General features: G+C 38.9%; 1 protein-coding gene across 1 annotated transcript in view; it reads left to right on the top strand.

Moving 5' to 3' along the window:
* Nucleotides 1–609: 609 nt before the first annotated feature.
* The window catches only part of EML4 (EMAP like 4), a 164,850-nt gene continuing 143,487 nt past the window's right edge, over nt 610–21,972 (top strand). Inside the window, exon 1 of the mRNA XM_086700464.1 lies at nt 610–908. Coding sequence (XP_086556590.1) covers nt 884–908 — 25 coding nt within the window. The 5' untranslated portion in view covers nt 610–883. The remainder of the gene's footprint in view (nt 909–21,972) is intronic.

Below are 21,972 nucleotides of genomic sequence, written 5' to 3' on the forward strand. Positions count from 1 at the left end.
GCTTCGACCAGGCTCCATGACCTTGGGCAGATCACGTCCTTTCTAAGGCTCAGTGTCCTCCCTGAAAAGGAGGCAAGGGTCTTGTCCAGCACTAACATTCCTTGTCTCCAGTTTGTCTTGAGCCCTAGCATTGGTGGTGGCCTTGAGTTAGGAACACTTGCCCCATATATCCCCTACTGGGACAGAGGGAGAACCCGAGGAAGGGAATCCTCCCGCATCTTGGTTGCCTCCTTGGTGTCCTCGTAGGACCCACGGGGTGACCATCTTTTGTCCAAGGGGTTCTAGACTTGGGCTCCAGGGGTACTCCGCAGGCTCCCTGGGGGCTACGAGAGAGAGTCCCTCGATGCTCCTGAGAATCTCAGGCCTGAGGCCACCCCTTATCTCCACCTATTCGTAACCAGCTTCAAGACCCAAGTCCTACGCCCTCGGCAGGACCACTGCGCAAGCGCAGCCACTATTCCGGCTCCAGGAGGCAGGAAGCCGAGGCCGAAGCAAGGTGAGAGGGAAGGGTCGACAAGTCCCCGCCTCCGTGTTGTCACGTGGGAGGCGGAGTCGGAAGCGTGACGGCGTGCGCGGGGGCGGAGCTACCGCTGCGCGCGGGCGCGGGGGCGGGGCGCGGCGCGGCGTTCACGGCTGCTGCCTGGGAGGGAGGCCGGGCTGGCGGCGGAGCGGTGCGGCTCTCAACCTGACGGAGAAGTGGCCCAGGCGGCCGCGGTTGACTGTCCCGGGGCGGACGGACCGACGGACGACGGAGGCGGGGGCTAGGAGTCGAGCCGGGCGACTTAGAGAGTGAGCGGGTCAGGCTCAGCGTTGGCCAGTCTGTCGGTCCGCTGAATGAAGTGCCCGCCCCGCTGAGCCCCGAGCCCGGCGCTTTCCCCGCAAGATGGACGGTTTCGCCGGCAGCCTCGGTGAGTACGGCTGGGGACTCCTCCGGCTTCTGCGCAGGGTGGGAGCCTTGTTCTGTCCAAACACAGCCCAGGCCCTGCTCTCCACCCTGCCCCTGGGGATGGTAGTAGTTCCACTGCACATGTTCCCCTCGAGGCTGCCGCCCCTCTACTGGCTCTGGTGGACTCAGAACCCCTCCCCTCCCCCATGCCCAGCCCTCCCCAGCAAGACCCTCCCTTCCTCCCAGCGTCCCCTTCAGTGCAGGGCCCTCCTTCCCCAAAGTGGAAACCCCCTCTCTCAGAGAGGCCCCCCCCCCAGTAACTGGTACACCCCTCCCATCCACTCACGGCTCCCCCCACAGACCCATCTTCAGGGTTGGAGCACCCCTTTCTGAAACCCTGACCTCGCTTCAGGGCACAACATTCCTCCCCCTTTCCACATACTGAACTCTCTTTCAGAGTGGAGGCACCCCTCACCCACGCAGAGGGTCCCTTTTTAGGGTACGGACCCCCATTCCCTCTTCAGGAAGAGGGCACCCCCCCTCAGTCTTCACTTTAAATTTGGAGGCTGCTTTTAAGTATCTTTCGGTGTCTGACAACTTCCCTTCTCTCCTTCCACTTCTCTGAACATTTTGCAGTGGTGGAGAGAACTAGAAGCACTGAAGCATCATTTGCTTAATACAGGAAAGGAAGAGGTGCATCTGTGTTGGGGGACCCTCTTTAAAAGAAGAGTGAAAGCAGAAGTATTTTCTGGCTCTGCGAGCATGCTGGGGAGAAGTAATCCTGCCCAGTGAATCCATAGGAAAGGGGGCCTCTGTCAGGGAAAGAAAGGATTCTCCATTTTTGGAATATGTTGTCTTTGTGGAATGGAAGAGGTTATTAAGTAGGCTGCAGTATCCTTCCAGTGTTCCCTTTCACCAGAATAAAGGTAGTAAATTTTGTAACTAAGGGAATCAGAACTAGAGGCTGGTACTCAACTGCCCTATAATCTGTGTCTGGAATTACTATTCTTTGAGGCCATTGGAATCTGGTTACTGTAAAGATTGAGCTCAACTGTTAGGATGGTGAGAGAAACAGTTTCTGCTTTGGCTGATTCTGCAGTTATGTGATACCTGCTGCTGGATTTATATTTTCAGTGTTTTATGTGGAGGTAGCTTGTCTTCAGAAGCCTTTCTTTTGCATTTCTTGATAATAAATCCCTGGTTGGTGAGTGTTCATGGATCAGTGCATGATCTGGCCATAGGCCATACTTTATTCAGCCATGTTGGGATTAGATGAATTTTTTTAAATCTAAAGTAAAAAAGTTAGTCGAAGAGCATTGGACCCATTACTGGTATTAAATAGTAAAAACCCTAATTTTGGCCCTGACCCTCTATGGGAAGAAAAGAAAAACACACACTAGAGTGCTGTGAGAGTGGAAATCCTAAAATAGGAGACAACTGAGTGTTTCTCTTTCTTCCCAAAGGCACCTGTTGCCCATTATCTAACCTTTGATGTCTTATAATTCCTTACATAGTGAGGTTGTTTCATTCTTGACTCCTTTTAAAGAGGCATCAATTTTTCACTGCTTTTTAATTTTTTTTTTTTAAGCCTCATGGGTGCATTTATTCGCTAATCATGACTGAAAGACTTGTCCTATATGTTCACAAAGAAGTGATCGTATACTAGGGCAAAAATTGAGCATAGTGGGAGATGTTGTGGGACTGAGATATCGCTGCATTGTCGGCTCCTCAGCTTTTAGGAATGGTGGGTGACTACTCAGTAGAAATCCGCTTTTATTTCTTTTCTTTTTGATTCCAAGGACTTGTGGAAGGCTTGCCAAGGCTTCATTTTCTCTAAGTGTTTTGAGGGAGTCTTTCTTACTAATTGGGGGCACTTAAGTTTATTTTGAAACAGTAGATACGCCTTGTTAAATAACTTTATCCCTTCTTATCCAATTCATGAGGCAACTGATATGAGAGATTGGACTATGAAGATGAACCGTTGTTGGGGCTTCACTTTTCATAAAGAGTTTTATAGCGGACCCCAACGGTAGATATTTTTTGTATTCATTTGATGCCATCCTTGAGCGGATGAGACTTTTCTTTAGATATGGTGTTGATCAGCTGCAGGGGAGATGCCTCTCTCTAAAGAGAGGAACCTCTGTCAACAGAGAAGGAAAGAAATGGTTCCTGGAAGTATTTCTGAAGCTGCTCCTGATGAAGCTAGTTTTCAACAGGAGCTCTGTGCTTTCTCTTTCTGTCCCCCTTGTAAGAGTAAAACTAGGCCCCATCTTAATTGAAACCTCTAAGGGATGAGGGGTGGGGGAGGGGTAATGCTGGTATATTTTACTGGTAGTCTTTAAACAGAGCTTTGCTTAGCTCTTGCCAAATTGCTTGTTTCTGTTCCCTGCAGTTCATTTAGTCTAGAGCTTACATTGATCTTTATTTTATCATTAAGAGAGCCATGAATGTAAAGGCAAGCACTTGTATTCTAGAAGGTGCTTAAAACTTTTTTTTTTTTTAAACTAAACAATTCAAAACATGTGAAGTTCCTCTGGGGCCACAAGTATTGAAAGCATTTATTTATTCTCAAGGAGGTATACATGTATATCTCCTTTTGTATACCAGATGGGTTCTTGAAAAAAAAATGTGAGCAAACTACACTTATATAAGCAGAAAAGTTAGGTGCTTTATAAACAGAATGATTCCAGAGAAGCTGATTATTTAAGGGAGTCTTCTGCTGAATAATAAGATCCATTTGTAAAGTGGAAATCTTAAAATTCAAACTGTACCCATAATGGTTGAGTGTTTAGATAAGGACAACACTATTATAGGCATTTTATAAGATGTACAATGGCAATTAAAACTGTGTAGTGGTTTTTGAAATTGTTGAGAGCAGTGTTAGGGGATTGGTTATGTTATATGTGTCTCATTGAAATTATATACTGGTGTATTACTTTTTGTTTTACATAAAAAGTAAAGGATGCTTTTAATCTCTGCCGCCGCTGAATTTTAGGCGGTTTGGCTGGCAGGTGCTTGTAGTCTGGAATTTCCCTTAGGCATAGAATCTTTTAGTTCACAGACTATGGTAATTTAAAAAGGCAGCTACTTTGGAAACAATTTAAAAAAAAAATTAGGGTGGGGGGGAAGTACCCTGAACAATCTATCTTGATATCCTGCCTTCAAATTACTACACACACACAGACCCACTTAACCCTCCCACCCCGCGCCCAGACTTACTTAGGTGCATTTCATCCTTAGTCTTTTTTAGCATCTCTTTTTCATAACAAAGGTATTTTTTTTAATATTTAATTCATTTTTGAGAGAGAGACAGAGCATGAGCAGGGGAGGGGCAGAAAGAGAGGGAGACACAGAATCCGAAGCAGGTTCCAGGCTCTCAGCCGTCAGCACAGAGCCCAAAGTGGGGCTTGAACCCACGAACCGTGAGATCATGACCTGAGCCGAAGTCGTATGTTGAACCAACTGAAACACTCAGGCACCCCACAAAGGTTTTAATTTTAAGACTTTTATCTTGGAATTAGCCTAGGGGTTTGTCAGTGCTTATACTTAAAAAAAGAAAAAAAAAAAAAAGGCTGTAGTTAACCATATCAGTTTTAACTTTCTGCTCCAAAGGTTAAAAAACAAAACTCAAAAGTTTTTAAAAATAAAAATGTCAGTAAATGAAATTGTAGGGTTAGTATCTGTAAGAAATGTTACATTTTGGTACAGGGTATATGAACAAACAATAGCAGTGTGCTTCCATTTATTAAATATTTTAAGAAAACAATCTTAACATCACAATATTAGAACTATTTTCATCTCATATATACTCTTAAAGAAACGATGCAGTATGTGATTTTTAAGTATTAATCTAGTCTTAAGCACTGTTTATTCACATAAAAATGTTTCTCATACAATATTACTTGGGGAACTTTTTATTTATTAGTTGTCTCTTGAAGGGCTTAAAATAGGCTTAAGTTATATAAGAAATGAATAGTAACTCTTAGATGGTTACTACAACATCTGTGACATGAGCTTAGAGTATTTCTTAGTGTGCATGTGGGTTAGTACCTGTTTTGTGACCAGTACTGTACTTGGTTGTTCTTATGGGAAGGACAAATATAAGACATGCTTCTTGTCCTTTAGGAGTTTACTCTCTGGTTTTAAATAGATACCCAGAGATGTTTAAGCATGAGGAAGGACCAGAAATGGGACTAGAGAGGAGAAACACCATTTAGAATGCCGTGCTATGTATAAAGCATGTAACTTCCGAGACAGAACATGTGGAGATTGCTGAATGTACCTCTATAGAGCCTGGCTTTTTAAGACAATGAAATAATTTATTTAGCTCTCCAAATACAGGGAGTGGAATTACTAGGTCTTTTCCACCTTATGTTTGAGTAACATGTAGGATAAGTATTGTCTTAATTTTATGTCTATGAGTCTATTTCTATAGCATGTAAAACTTCAGTATTCCTAAGAAATTTGAGAACATTTTTATTTTGAAATGGGTAGGTTCTAAGACTTTTAATAAGTCTAAGGAAGTAATCCACTTCAGCTATAACCTCAGTATGGAAGATTCTCAAATCTGGAGTTTATTTCTGTATCTGTGTATGATCTCTTGTCCTGTAGTTTTAGCTCTCTCAGACTATTATAATGTCTTAACATTGCATATTGCTTTATAATTTACAATTACTTTATCTCACTTAATCTTCACACTAATCTTGGGAGAGAAGAAATTATTCTCCTTTTATAGATGAGGAAACAGGTTCAGAGAGTTTGTGATTTTTTAAAAAAAGACTATTTGAATCCAGGTGTTTCTTTTTCCTTTCTTACTTTTTTTTGGGGGGTGGCTAATTTGTTGAATTTATATCCAGTGAAAACACAATACAAAGAAGAAAGAAAAATAAATGATCTTTCCTTTAGCTCATCTGTATGCAGCCGATGTGAACATGTTGATATACTTGTTTTTAGTCTTTTTCTATGCCTAATTTTTTTTTTAATGTTTATTTATTTTTGAAAGACAGAGAGCAAGAGCGAGCAGGGAGGGTCAGAGAGAGAGGGAGACACAGAATCCGAAGCAGGCTCCAGGATCTGGGCTGTCAGCACAGAGCCAGTGCGGGGCTTGGACTTACGGACCGCAGGATCATGACCTGAGCTGAAGTCGGACGCTTAACTGACTGAGCCACCCAGGCACCCCTCTATGCCTAATTTTTTACACAGTAAAATCATACTATAGATCCAGTTTTGTTGTGTTTTTGTTTTTTTGCTTTTTTTGGATACTGACCATTTTTTTCCACTTGAACTCCGATTTTTCTTTTTCTTTTTTTTAAAGTTTATTTTGAGAGAAAGTGCAAGTGGGGGAGGGTAGAGAGCCGGGAGAGAGAATCCCAATCAGGCTCCACACTCGCAGCATGGAGCCAATCTCAGGGCTCAAACTCACAAATTGTGAGATTATGATCTGAACCTAAACCAAGAATGGGACACTTAACTGACTGAGCCACCCAAGTGCCCTGAACTCTGATTTTTCTGATGGAGTTCAATATTCTTTTCTGTACCCTACTACTAACTCTTTATAACCTACTCCTGCATCTAACATATCCTGAATCTGAACTCCTCTTCCTCTAAATCAGCTTCTTTTCCTTATTATCCATTGTCTGTATCATCCAGCCTTGAAATATCAGAACCATGTTTGATCCCATGCCATTTTTGCCTGCCACATTAAAATGTCTTCTGGGACTTTTCAATTCTTGTCCCCTTTTCTCATCCCTTACTTTCCTTTTCCCCAGCTACAGTTCAAATACTTAATTATTCCATGTTTGGATTATTGCATAGCCTAAAGAATTTCCACCTTGTCCAGTTTATTTTATATGGGGTCGGAGGAGGGGGGCTTCAGGTTAATATTCCTAAGGCAATGCTATGATTGTGCCATTCACTCTCTCCGCTTCATTGCCCTGGTGACCGAATTCAAACAAGTTAGCCTTGTTCTCTAGGTCCTCCATTATCTCCTTGTACAGTCTTAAGCTCTGGCCAAAGATGACCTGTGTCTTGTTCCCCAAATTTTGGTGCTTTTTCATCCCTGTGACTATTTCTCAGTACCCTTCAAGCCCCAACTCAAATACTGTTTCCTTTCTAAATGCCTTTCCTTGTTTGTTCCCTTTCATTCATTCCCAGCCCAAAGTACTGAACTTTTATCCTAAGAGCATTCTTAGGGCACTTATCACGGGATATTTCTTCTTATAAGGTAGAAATAATTATGATGAGTCTTAGAATTATTATTAGTTTCTCCAGCCACATTATAAACCCATTGAAGACTAACACTCTTGTGTGTCTTTGAAAGCTCACAGCACAACATTGGAGATTTTATGATCCAGCAAAATGTGGGGAAAAAATTAGGGGACCAGTATATAATGGACAACTTACAACCTTCACTTTCACCATTGTTTCATAAAAGAAAGAGCTTTTGAAGATGAAAAAATTATATACAATCTCAGAATAGAGTCCTTTAAAAAATCACTCATTATGTTCTTATTTTTCTTGTTTCACCTGAAGTGAGTGAAAACTTTGTCCCAGACTTTGTTGGGAGTCTAATCTGGTAAAGAACTCCATGCCAGGTTCTAGGGTAGTGTTTTTCTTTCTTTAAAAAAAAATTTTTTTTTAATATTTGTTTGTTTTTTGAGAGAGAGAGAGAGAGAGCGTGGGGGGGGGGGGCAGAGAGACACACACACACACACAGAATCTGAAGCTGAGCTGTCAGCACAGAGCCCCGACACCAGCCTTGAACTCACAAACTGCAAGATCATGACCTGAGCCTCAGCCGCTTAACCCACTGAATCACCCAGGCACCCCTAGGGTAGTGTTTTTCAAATGTAGGTCTTGTGCATGACTTATAATTATGGACTTAGAAATTTATTTGGGATCAAGACCAACATTGAGAAGAAAAAGGAGGAGGAGGAAAAAAAAAAAGATTATAAGATATCAATGCTTCACATGATATTGCTTCAAGAAGCTTTTAATTTCGGTTGTGTATGTTTGCCGTAGGTTGCAGTGTAAAATTTATTTCTTACTATGGGTCACAGTCAGATGAAATATATACTTTTAGTGGCTGATCCTGATCTTTGAGAGACTAGGTGAGAAGGTTGACATCCATATGAAAAGTTGGATGAACATCAGAAGTGGTTGTAATGAACTGTGTGCTCTGTTTTCCAAAAGTTTTTAGGATCTGAATACAATGATTGGAATATAGTTAGTATCAATAGCAGTAAAATATATCTATAGTTCTAGAATCAGTGTAATTCAGGCAAACTCAGTATGTAAAAATATGGTTTTATAAAACTGTTAGGCTAGGGTATATTTTTTACTTTGCAGAAGGATTCACCATGTTGTGTTTTTTTAGCTTTCCTAATGAAGTTGTTTGTGTCTTGACTGGTTCTCCACTCAGTAGATATTCGAAATCTATCCAGTCTTTGGTGGCGGGGTGTGCCTAGGCGGCTCAGTCAGTTGAGTGTCTGACTTTTGATTTTAGCTCAGGTCATGATCCCAGGGTTGTGGGATTGAGCCCCATGTCAGGCTCCGCAGGGAGTGAGCATGGAGCCTGCCTTAAGATTCTCTCTCCTTCTCTCTCTCTCTCTCTCTCTCTCTCTCTCTCGTCCTCTTTCTCTGCCCCTCTCCCCAGCTCACTTCTCTCTCTCTCTCTAAAGAAAAAAAAAATGTATATTCGGTCTTTAAGGCATGGCTCAAATACATTTTTTTCCTGGAAGCTCGGCCTAATATTCTAGTCTTGCACTTAAACCATTGTACTGATGCTCCTAAAGTAGAGGAAGTGAGCACTACACCTGAGGGATCTGGGAGTATAGCCAATCATTGATAGATAACTAAATCTAAGGCGATATTTGATGAGGAGCAGGTTGTTTTGCATAGTCTTAAATATCTCCCCATATATTGCTCTTTAATTTCAAAGGGGGAAAAATAGTAACTCTATACTGTGGTGAAATCAGACACTACCTTAAGCATGTGATCAAAATGAATAGCACTAGTGGACATCGTGTGCCTCTGAATGTAATGTCCTGAGAACAAATCGTTTATGTAGTTCTCCATCCACGAATGGATAACCTGAATCTAATCTTGAGTGAACTCTGAATTGGGAAGCATCCTATTTTTTTTAAATGGTGGAAAGGCTGGTTTTGTGGTTTTTTTGTTTGTTTGTTTTTTTAATTATACAAAGAAAGGCTGTGGAATGTTCAGATTAAAGGAGAGTGGAGAGACATGACAGCTATTGCAATATGTGATCCTAGACTGGATCTTACAGTAGAAGGGAAAATGCTATAAAGGGTATCATTGGATCATTTGGCAAAATTGGACTATGGATGGTAGATAAGATAAAATTGGACTGCAGATGGCAGATTAGATAAAAACCTTTACTGCAGGTTTTCACTATCCTAAGGTTATGGAAGGGAGTATTTTTTTTTCCTTAGGAAACACAGAAGTTTTTAAGAATAAAGAGCCATGGTATATGTAAGTTATTCTCAAATGGTTCAGAAAAAGTTATGTAATTTGTATGTGTGTTTTTTATATGTATATCTGTATTTGTAATGCATGTGCATAATCACGTATATGTATATGCAAGGAGAGAGGAGGCTCGTGCAAATAAAGAGGAGTAAAATGTTAACAATAGGTGAAATTGGTAAAAGCTGTATGGCTATTTTTGTGTTATTCTTGTTCTTACAGCTTTTCTGTAAGTTTGAAATTACTAAAAAATCATATGAACTTTGCATTAAATTCCATAATACAGCATTTTAAAAGTATAGAAATGTCTCCTCTCTCTGAAAATTCCAGGCAAACTCATGGGATAAAACTGTGGCTGTAAGAATATGTTCCATGTATATCATGTGGTTTCCTTTTATCCCTAGGTCTCAGTTTGAGAAACATGCCTTTGGGCCTGAGGCAGCTGTGGTTCAAATTTAGCCGACAGACATGTTTTGTTTGGCACTTTTGAGTGTTTTAAAAATTGGGAAATTTCACATAAAAATCTGGGTCTCTGGTTTCTCTTGAAAAAATGGAATGATCTTGCCCCTGTGGGCTTGCATTCCACATGATCTATATATGCACGAAGTGGTATGTCAGATAAGCAGCCTCAGTCCTTACCTTACACCTAGCTTGTTTCAGGTATTTACTTTATTGCCTGACCTCTGTAGGCATGTATTTGCAACATTACTCTAGCCCAAGAGGTGGTGGGGGTGTTGGTCTTCATGCTCATAACATTTTGAGAATTTAGTTGTTGAACTTAATTATATATAACTTTAGGGGCACCTGGGTTGGTTGAGTGTCTGACTTCAGTTCAGGTCATGATTTCATAGCTTGTGGGTTCGAGCCCCATGTTGGGCTCTGTGCTGACAGCTTGGAGCCTCAGCCTACTTCAGATTCTCTCTCTCTCTCTCTCTCTCTCTGTCTCTCTTTGCCCTTCCCCCACTCGCGCACGCTCTCTCACTCTCTCAAAAATGAATAAACATTAAAAAAAATTTTTTATATATAACTTTATATACATACTATAAACAAAGTCATTCTCCTACATAACCATTCTACAGCTAAGAAAAGTAGGAAATTAATATTGATACATTACTACTATCTAATCCTCAGACCCATTCAGATTTTGCTAATTGTCTTAATAATGTCTTTTATAGCAAAAAGATCCAGTTCAGAATCAAATATTGCATTTAGTTGTCATGTCTCTTTAGTCTTCTAGTTGTCTAGTCTTTTCTTGGGTTTTATGATCTTGATACTTTATAAGATTCCAGGCCCGTTGTTTTGTAGAATGTTCCTTAATTTGACGTTTCCTCCTGATTCAATTCAAATTCAATTCAAATTCAATTCAATTCAATTCAATTCAAAGTCTTGTATCCTTGGCACAAATGCCACAAAGGTGAAAAACTGTATTTTGTTTCATTGCATCCTGTCACGTGGTGCATATCTTTGAAATGTACTATTACTGATGGCCACTTTGATCATTTGATTAAGGTGTTCGTTCTCTCTACCTGGCTTCTGCACTGTAAAAGTACTTAAATTTTTTTTTTTGTTATTAGTAAGTATTTTGTAGGAGGTGCTTTGAAACTTTGTAAATATTCTGTTCCTCATTGGACTTTCAGTTTATTGGTTTATTTATCTCTGTATGGACTCAGGTATCCTTTTTTTTTCAATGGGTTCTAATCCATTATTTATTTTGATGCTCACATTGGCCCCATTTTGGCTAGTGGATGCCCATTCATGCTAGCTTCTGCATTCTTTTGATATGTTCCCATCATTCTCTTGAGGACTTTCTTGCTTTTTGACATAATGAGATGATGTGGACATAAAATTCAACCCATAACAACATGCGTATCTATTTTATATAATTTTAAATAGGGTTCAGATGAGAGTTTGAATTGATTCTTTAGTTAGCTAACATTTTTTATGTTTTTTAGTAATTTGTAACTGCATAGTGTTTTATTTTACACCTAAAAATTGTGTCAAACCATAGACTAGGTCATTAATGTAAATTAATTTGAAAATATTTGTTAGTGGGAAGTCAGGATTATATTCATTACTATTCTGTAGTATTACTATTACTGTGTTTCAACAGTCGGCAATTATCTTGGAGCAAACTACTGTTAGGTGCTGTGTATGTTAGGGGGGTTGGGTGAAAGAAAATATATTTAAGCAGCAAAATCAACCATGTTTTTTTCCTTTACAAAATTGTGATCAATCTTTCCTTCTCAGCAGGTATAAATATAAGCTTTAATGCATTGTATTCATTATTTGGACATCTGATCTCCTTAAGCTGTGTGTCTAGAGAATAATTTAACTTATTCTTGATGACTGATGGTGGTTATTATGAGCGTCAGTTGTGGTTCTTTGCTGTAACACAGCGGTGCCTTCAAGAGCTTTTGTGTAGCACTGTTTGTTCCATATCCTAAATGACTCTACATAATTATAACTGTCTTCTTTGCTGTTGCTTATCAGCTAGCATCAATGTGCTTTATTGTATTATTATGAAATCTCACCCATAATATTTGAGTTTGTGACTCTTCTTTCATTATTGGACCTTAAATTTGACAGTAATTTCTTAATATCAGATATCCAGTCACATATCCTGATTGTCTCAGAAGTGTCATTTTACAGTGGTTTTTTTAAATCAGGATTTAAACAAGATCCCTATATTGCATTTGGTTGCTGTGTTTCTTAAGTCTTTTAATATGTATTTCCCTTTCCTTTTTCTTTTTCCTTTGCAATTTGTTAAACTAGACCTTTTGTTCTGTAGAGTTTAATATAAGTGCTGATTGTATATCGTTTGATGTTTTTTAAGCATGTTTCTTTGTGTTCTGTATATTTAAATTGAAAGTTATGGATTTTTACATATTTTATGTGTTTCAGCATGTTGCCATTAATCTTTTTTTATGCTCAGATTTTCCCATGATTGACCTGTAGAAGCATCTTTAGATCGACTCCTGAGTCCTAATTCTAGTGGTCTTTGCTGGTTTCCTTGCTTTCTGATGTGACCGTGTTCAAACTTTCTTTTACACTTCTTGCTCCAATTTCTGCAGTCAGCTATTTCTCTAAACATCATTCCTTTGGACACGAAATGGTACTCTAGGCTCTGGAGGTGCTCATTGTTACCGGATTGGTTACTGTTTCCAGTCTAGCCTTTCTTTTGATTCCCAATTTTAAATTTGCTGTGGTCTAGGAAGCCAGATAACAAAGCTGGTTTGACTTATGTGTAAGGATTGTTTTGAATCTTAAAAAAAGAGGAATCTAAAGATCAAGGCCTATGCCTATTGAAATTGCATGGTATAGCACCTACAGGGATAAGATCATACTTAATAAATATTGCTAATGTTGGTGTTATTTGAATAACAGGATACCACATGTTTTTCAGAGGAAAATAATAGACTTCTGAATGAGGACCTTAATAAAATGCATGAGGTTTTTAGTTCACAAACTTGATTTTATATATATAGGTATATTTAAAACATAGGGTTCAGATAAGTATACATATATGTAAAAAAAATTTTTTAATGTTTGTTTTTGAGAGAGAGAGAGAGAGAGAGGGAGAGAGAGAAATGAATGAGTGGGGGAGGGGCAGACAGAGAGGTAGACACAGAATCTGAAGCAGGCTCCTGGCTCTCAGCTGTCAGCACAGAGCCCTATGCAGGGCTCAAACACATGAACCACAAGATCATGACCTGAGCCGAAGTCGGCTGCTTAATCGACTGAGCCACCCAGGTGCCCCTGTATATATATGTTTTGAATTGTAGACTGTTTATACTTCCAGTATTTTCTTTTGTTAATATTATCTTTTTTTTTTTCTAAGATAAATCTCTGGCTCAGTGAGATATTAGTGTACTATGGAGTCAAATTATGCTGTATTATTTTTGTCATATTCCATGAGAATGCACTTCTTTTTCCTTTTTAATTTTTTTCCAGAGAATGTATTTTTTCTGACTTTCCAAAATTGATGACTTCCTAAAGTTGAGATGACTTCCCTTTTTAAAACAAAACTGTTTAGTGTTGATATCTTACGTTTTTCCTTAAACCATCTTCTGCTCTTGCATGCTGGTCTCGATATCACTACCTTTTGCTGATCTTTAAGTGATGGTGGAATGCTGATGTGTAAGTGACATATTAGAGCAAATGACAAAATTTGTTTGCAGTTTTCTTTGAGCCATTTGTTCCAGAAAAGTGTCATAACTGAATCCTGTTGGTGAGTGAGTAGGTTTTGTTTTTTTTGTTTTTTTTTTAACTTTGAAGGATATCCTGTTTTCAGTTTAGTTGAGGCATAGCCTTTGATTTTCTTTGACTGCTTTGAGTACCTCTTGGCATTCATTTTATTTCTTTAGTCTCTCCAGTTATAATTAGTGTGGATATGTTTTTGACATAAACAACCATTTCTGAAATTTTAGGATCTAGTTTGTGGATTATTTGCAATAAAGGACTGGGGAACAAAGTTTAGAGTAAAGCAAGATGATTGGGAAAGTAATTAATATGTGACTTCCTGAAATTTTTGTGAATAAGATTCAATGATTATATGCATGCTGAAACACACACTGTGAAACTCTTCATTTTGGTTCACTAGTGCATACTATAATGGCTCAGTATGTGGGTTTGTGTCTCATGTAGACTACTTTTTTGTTTTATTTTATTTTTTGTTTTCTGGTCGTAAACACATTCATTAAGTAAATAGAATTTGATTAGCTTCTTTGGATCACACTCTGGGCTAAGTGCATTGGAAAATTGGTGAATGAGACACTTGAAATCCCTGCTCTCATGAAGCTTTTAATTCTGTTGGGGATTCAGGCCATATTTATTCAGGAAATATTTATTGAATGCTTGGTATGTGCTCAGCACTCTTCCAGATATAAACAGAGCCCTATGGAGCTTATAATGTAGGCTTTTAAAATACAAAGTAGTAAGAATTGTGATGATGAAGTATAGGAAGCTTTGGAAACATGGAGGGCTCCTTTAAGCCTCCACCATCCAGCCTTTTTATTGTTTTGTTTTGTTTCGTTTTGTTGTGTTTTGTGTTTAGAAGCATGTCTTTGTTTAGGGTGTAAGCAGAAAAATAGAGGTCAGGACATAGCACTCCAGCTCTTGGAAATTGCTTAAAGGAATGATATTTACTTTTTTTTTTTTTTTTCTTTTGTCCTCCTCCCATATACCTGAGGAAATGACAGGCTACCTACCAATAGAGACCACTTTGGTTGCAATTTTCAACCTATGCCACCGTTATCAACTATGTTCTCCTGGTATCATCCTAATTTAAAGCAGTGAATTCTGTGACTTATATCCTCTCTCTGTCACCTGTGTAAGTAATTTTCTAAGATACTTGCCTTTTCTGTCTTCTTAAAAAAATTTTTAAAGGGGCGCCTGGGTGGCGCAGTCGGTTAAGCGTCCGACTTCAGCCAGGTCACGATCTCGCGGTCTGTGAGTTCGAGCCCCTCGTCAGGCTCTGGGCTAATGGCTCAGAGCCTGGAGCCTGTTTCCGATTCTGTGTCTCCCTCTCTCTCTGCCCCTCCCCCGTTCATGCTCTGTCTCTCTCTGTCCCAAAAATAAATAAACGTTGGAAAAAAAAAAATTAAAAAAAAATTTTTTTAAACATTTAAAACATTTATTTATAGAGAGAAAGCGCAAGTGGGGGAGGTGCAGAGAGAGAGAGAATCTTAAGCAGGCTCCGTGCTGACAGTGCCCTCACAGGGCTCAGACCCATGAACCTCAAGATGATAACCTAAGTCAAAGTCGGTCGTTTAACCGACTGAGACACCCAGGCACCCTGTGTTTTTCTATGTCTTTGTTGGAGTATGAGTCCTGTGATTGTTAGTTAAGTCTACAATCTTCAGTATACTTCCTTTAGGAAACAGTCATTGATGCTATACTCTATAGACTACATTTCAAGATATTTAGTTCAGTTGAATAACTTTTCCAAAGAGGGTAGCAAGGCAAAGACACTAACATTTATTCAGCTGTGATTTAGGAACTCTGTCAGACACTTTACATAAATTAATAACTTTCTAAAGGACACAAACATCTTAATTTAAACTTTAAAAAATACCCTCAAAAAATAAAAAACCTTAAGTGTGACTTTTAAGTAAATCGAACAAAACTGAACCTGTTATTGCAACCTTTACATGGGGATGATGATTATAGTAATATTTGTGAAAGCTTTTTGGTGACTGAAAGCTCCCAAAATGAAAATCTAATAGATCAGCAAATATTTATTCAGCAACTGCTACACACCAGGAATTGTTTTCATACTGGGAATATGTCAGTGAACAAAAGAAACAAAAACCCCTGTTGTATTGAAGCTTATATTATAGTGAAGGGAGATAGACGATAAACAATTTTCATTAAATTATTTACAGTAGGACATCAGTGATCCTGTATAAACATTGATGTCTGCATTGTCAATTATAAACATACTATCCTTTTTTCATAGAATAGATAATGATAGAACCTGTGTGGGGTTTGGTTGTGTCAGATAAGCTTAGAGAAAAGTAATCGTGGGGATACAAATCAGGTAAAACATTGACAACTGTACTGAGGCTACTTTGTTATCATACCTCGGCATCTGATCTTATGATAGGGATTTGGAACATACATACTTTTTTATTTTTATTTATTTATTTTACATATATACTTTTTTAGATGTTCATTCTCAGATTCTTAGTCTTTTTGTTTCATCATTCATATTTAAAATTTTATTGTTTACTATAGTATTTTTTAGTATTTGGACATGTATTTCTTTCAGTTATAACATTTTTTCTTGTGGAAGAATTTTGATTGTATTTCTTTAAAATCTTATATGTAGTTTTTTACCAGTTTAATTACTATAGGTTTGTCTGTTTATCAGCCTAGATTCAGGACTCCTATGTATTTACTCAGGAGAATTCCCAGGATGCAGCAGAGCTCTCCAGACAGCTGTTTGTGGGTGGTGGTGATGGTGGAGGCAAACAGTGGGTTGTGTGATCAGGATGAGGTCACCTCTTTCACCTTCTGGCCCTCTTTCTTTCCGGACTTTAACACCTACTTTGGTACTTAGAGCAGTTTGGGCTGTTTGCTGTGCTCTGAACAGTTGTTTGGTAGTAGCACCTATAAGATGATATTAGATGTTTTTTGGACAGAACTCACAGGGATAGGACTCTGTCATGACAACAACAAAGAAGTCATTTCGGTAGTTTGAAAACCACTGATGTGGTTTTAAATGTTCTGATCCACTTTAGGCAATTGTTTTGATGTCTACAAATGAATGTTTTAGCTTTTGATCTTTTCATACTCTGATTTACCCTGCATATGGCCACCAGATTATTCTTTCAGTATATCAACATTTTGTTATTACCCAGCTTAAAAACTTTTTATCATTTCCAATTTCTATGAGATAAACTTTTAGCTGGGTCTCCAACCTTCCCTGCCACCTGGCTCCAACTTAACTTTTCATCTTCAACCCTTACTCTACTACCTTTTTGGGGGGAATCTTCTGTGGATACTTTCAATATCCCTTTTTTTGCCATAAGATATTGACAGACTTAACCATACACCCTAGGAAAATGAGGGAATTTGAAAACCAACAGATAAGAAAAAGATACATTCCTATGAGTTGTATGAGAAAATGTCTTTAGAGCAAGGTGTTGAGAATTGTCTTCTTACCCTGCTTATTAATCTCTTCCTAACTCTTATCACTGACATTTTGTGTAATCCTAGATAAGCCAGTCTGTTATTTTGTCAAAGTATTGTACTTCTTCAAAACTAAGCGTACTCTGTTCCTTTGGTAATTTGGCATTTTTGTTATCAAATAAAATACATTTTTTAAAGCAATCTCTACACCGATTGTGGAACTTGAACTCACAACCCAGAGGTCAAAAGGCACATGCTCTACCACCTGAGCCAGCCAGGCGACTCTAAGATACATTCTTGACAGCAGATTCTCACAGTTATTTGTTTTGAAACATTACAGAACACCTCATTATCATATCTTGATTTTAATGAAAAAGAATAAAGGGTAGTTTTGAGATTTCATTTTTTAAAAATCAGCTTTATTGAATTATGCTTTACCTGCAATAAACTGTGCTAATTTTAAGTGCACAGTAATTATGCCTTGAAAAATTTGTATAGTTGTGTATCTGTTGTAACAGTCAAGATATAGAACATTGCTGGGGCACTTGGGTGGTTCAGTTGGTCAAGCACCCAACTCTTGAATGTGGCTCAGGTCATGATCCCACGGTTTGTGGAATCGAGCCCCACATTGGCCTCTTCCCTGACAGTGTGGAGCCTGCTTGGCACTCTCCCCCTACTCCTGTCCTGCATTTGCATGCACAGTGTCTCTTAGAAATAAACATTTTTTGGGGGCGCCTGGGTGGCTCAGTTGGTTAAGCGTCTGACTTCGGCTCAGGTCATGATCTTGCGGTTTGTGAGTTCAAGCCCCGTGTCAGGCTCTGTGCTGACAGCTCAGAGCCTGGAGCCTGCTTTGGGTTCTGTCTCTCTCCATCTCTCAGCCCCTCCCCTGCTCATGCTCTGTGTCTCTCTGTCTCTCAATAATAAATAAACGTTTAAAAAAAATTTTTTTAAAGAAATACACATTTTTTTAAAAAGATACAGAACATTTCCATTACCCCAGAACGTTTTCTCATATTTCTTTGCAGTGGTGCCTTCTACCTCCAGTTACTGGCAACCACTGATCTACTTTCTATTGCTATATTTAATTTTTTTTAGAATTTCATATAGCTGTGACCTTACAGTCTGGTCTTTTGTGCTTTTCACCTAGCATAATGCTTTTGAGATTCATCCATGTTATGTGTTTAGTAGTTTGTTCCTTTTTATTGCTGAGTAACACTTTATTATATGAATATACCACCAATTAGTTTCTCCATTCACCAGATGATGGACATTTCAGTTGTTACAGTTTTGGGCTATTATGAATAAAGTTGGTATGAACATTTGAATATGTGTGTCCCCATAGCCCTTGCAACCACTAATCTACTTTCCACCTCTATGGATTTGTATGTATGGTGTTCATTTTTTTAAAGTTTATTTATTATTATTTTTTAATGTTTATTCTTGAGAGAGAGAGAGACAGAACACGAGCAAGGGAGGGGCAGAGAGGGAGAGAGATACAGAATCCAAAGCAGGTCCAGGCTCTGAGTTGTCAACACAGAGCCCCATGTGGGGGCTCAAACTCGTGATCATGACCTGAGCTGAAGTCGGATGCCCAACGAGCTGAGCCACCCAGACGCCCCAAGTTATTTATTTATTTTTAAGATTGAGAAACAGTGAGCAGGGGAGGGGCAGAGAGAGAGGGGGATAGAGGATATGAAGCGGCTCTGTGCTGACAGCAGAGAGCCTGATGCAGGACTCAAACTCACAAACTGTGAGACCATGACCTTGTTCCTAAAGCAGATGCTTAACCAACTAAGCCACCCAGGTGCACCATATGGTGCTCATTTTTTAAAAATTGGATGGTCTCTGCAGATATTTTCTTCCGGATTGTGGCTAAACTTTTCATTTACTTAACAGTGTCTTTTGAAGAGTGAACGGTTATTTTGATAAAATCCAGCTTAGCAATTTATTTTGATGTTCATTTCATTGTTTTTTTTCTTTTATAGTATGTATTTTTTGTCTTATTTCAGAATTTTGGTTAATCCGAGATCACAAAGATTCTAAAAGAAAACTGATTCCTCTACTCAGAACACTTCTGACACTAGATGTATGGGTTTTCCTCACCAGGAAATTCTGACACTACCTAGAGTTAGTGCAGATCCTACAGGTTAAGGCTTCAGTCCCACAAGATTACCTCCCACTTCAGATGCCAGTTACAAGTTTGGGCCTCAAGTACTTCTTTTTAAAGTTTATTTATTTATTTTGAGAGAGAGAGAGAGAGAGAGAGAGAGCGAGTGAGCATGCATGCATAAGTGGGAAGAGTGGCAGAGAGAGAGGGAGAGAGAATGCCAGGCAGGTTCCTCACTCCATGCTGAGCCCAATACAGAGCTTGATCTCAGGACCATGAGCTCATGACCTGAGCCAAAATCAAAAGTTGGACGCTTAACTGACTGAGCCATGCAGGCACCCCGGGTCTCAAATACTTCTGACTGACCAGTTATAAATGGGTAATTCCTGTGGCCCCCTCCTTGGGTTTGACAGTTTGCTAGATTGGCCCACAGAACTCAGGAAAACACCTTATTTACTATTATTGGTTTATTACACAGCTGCACCTCAGAAATATTCAAATGGAAGAGATGTATCAGATAAGGCATGTGGGAAGAGGGGTGGAGCTTCCTTGCCCTCTGAGGGTGTCACCCTCCCAGCAATTTGATGTGTTCATCAACTGGAAGCTCTCTGAATTCCATCATTGAGAGTTCTTAAGGAGATTTATTATATAGGCACAGCTGAGTCAATCATTGACCGTAGGTGACTGAACTCAATCTCCAGTCCTTCTCCCCTCTCCAGAGGTTTAGGGGGAGGGGCTGCAAGTTCCAACTCTCTGATTACCTGGTTGATTCCTCTGGTAACCAGCCCCCATTCTCTAAAAGTTACCTCATTAGCATAAACTCAGTTCCTCTCACCCCTATTACTCAGAAAATCCCAAGGGTTTTAGGAGTTCTGTGCCAGGAACTGGAGGCAGAAATCAAACAAATACATATTTCTTATTATGTCAGTTTTTCTCCTGTTATTTTCTTCTTAAAGTTTATCATTTAAGCTCTTATTTTTAGGTCTGTGATCCCTTTAGAATTAATTTCTGTGTATAGTATGAGGTAAGATTTGCACATTGATACTCCTTTGTTCCAGCACCGTTTATTGAGAAGATTAGCCTTTGTCCACTTGTGTCACTCTATTTCTGGACTCTCTGTTCTGTTCCATAGATTGCTATGTTTATCATTAAGCAAATACCACACTGTCTTGGTTAATATAACTATATGGTAAATATTTCAATAAAATTCTTTTTTACATTTGAAAAATAATGTAGAGGAAATTGAAACTTTGTAGACTGACAGAAAAGGATATATTTCAGTGATTGTTGTTAACATTTTATATTTATATTTTAGAGTTTACTTTTTAAAATTTCAAGAATATGAAGAGTAGGCATTAGTATCTTTATTTTACAAATGAGGAAGCTATAAGATTTAAGAGGGCTAGTTTGAGATCATATAATTAGTACAGTGAAACAAGTGTTACGTCTTCAGAAATCCAGTATGCTTTCCAGTACACCATACTGTTTTCACTTGCTTATGTTCTTTTATGTTGAATATTGGAGAATGAGTATTTTATGAAAAATTCAATCAATAAATTTTTAAAATGAAAGTATAGAGCTATAAAAGAACATTTAATACATTTTCTTGGTCACAAGATACATTAAGAAGTCAAAATTGGGCTTTATTTTTTTTCAGTGCTGTGTTTTACAACTGGAATATTTATTTTTTCATTTTAAATTTAGAAACACAGGAAAGAAGCAACAGGATTTGTTAAATGAAAGCTGAAAGATTCCTTTTAAGAGAACTCTTCCGGGGGTGCCTGGGTGGCTCAGTCGGTTAAGAGTCTGACTTCGGCTCAGGTCACGATCTCCATGGTTCGTGAGTTCAAGACCCGCGTGGGGCTCTGAGCTGACAGCTCAGAGCCTGGAGCCTGCTTCGGATTCTGTGTCTCCCTCTCTCTCTGCCCCTCCCCTGCTCGTGCTTTGGCTCTGTCTCTGTCTCTCTCTCTCTCAAAAATAAATAAACATTAAAAAAAATTTTTTTTAAAGAACTGTTCCTGTTACAGAATGAATAAGTCACAGGGATGAAAGGTACAGCATAGAGGATATAGTCCTAAATAAGTCCTATAAGTAAATAAATAAATGGGGGGGGGGGGTGATGGTGAAGAACTGTTTTAAGATTTGAGATATTCTTCCCAAAATGAGAACAAGAATAATAAAACTTAAATTTTAGACTGTGTGTGAGTTGTTTATATTTTCTTCTGTTGCCAAACCTTACTCCTTAAGTCCCTCCCCGCTCATACCCCTAGAACCTCAGGTCTTAGGTAGGAGGTTCTTGAAGGAGTGCTGGTGAAAGATGCTGACAACTGGGGTGTGGGTGGTAGTGGTGAAAGAAGTGGTAGCATTTGGAATATATTTTCAAGAGCCTATGGGTGTGCTGGTGGGTGGATGGTAAGGGATGAAGAGAAGGAATGAGTCATGGATAACTAACTCCTAGTTTGTTAGCCTGGTCTATTTGGTGGTGCTATTTACTTGGTGTGGGAAAGACTTAGATGAACTGAAGGAACTATACAATGGAGGAAGGGAAATCAGAAGCTATTACAGCCCTTTTCCAGGTTGGTTGTTTTTTTTTTTTTAATTTAAAGTTTTTTATAGAAAGTAATATCACATATCAGCCTGGAAAGGTAGAGGCAATATGAGATTACTTACGATCCTACCTTCCTAACAAGCATTTTAAGGGTTTTGGTGTCTGTGTTTACCATGTTGTATAGGAGTTGGCAAAATTTCTCTAAAGGCAACTACTTAATTCTGTTGTAGCATGAAAGCACCCATGGACAGTCTAACAAATGGGTGTGTTTGTGTTTTGATAAAACTTCATGGACAATGAAACTTGAATTTCATT

The sequence above is a fragment of the Puma concolor genome, chromosome A3 (genome assembly GCF_028749965.1).
Source record: "Puma concolor isolate L17-30 chromosome A3, mPumCon1.1.hap2, whole genome shotgun sequence".
In the NCBI taxonomy this organism is placed as follows: domain Eukaryota; kingdom Metazoa; phylum Chordata; class Mammalia; order Carnivora; family Felidae; genus Puma; species Puma concolor.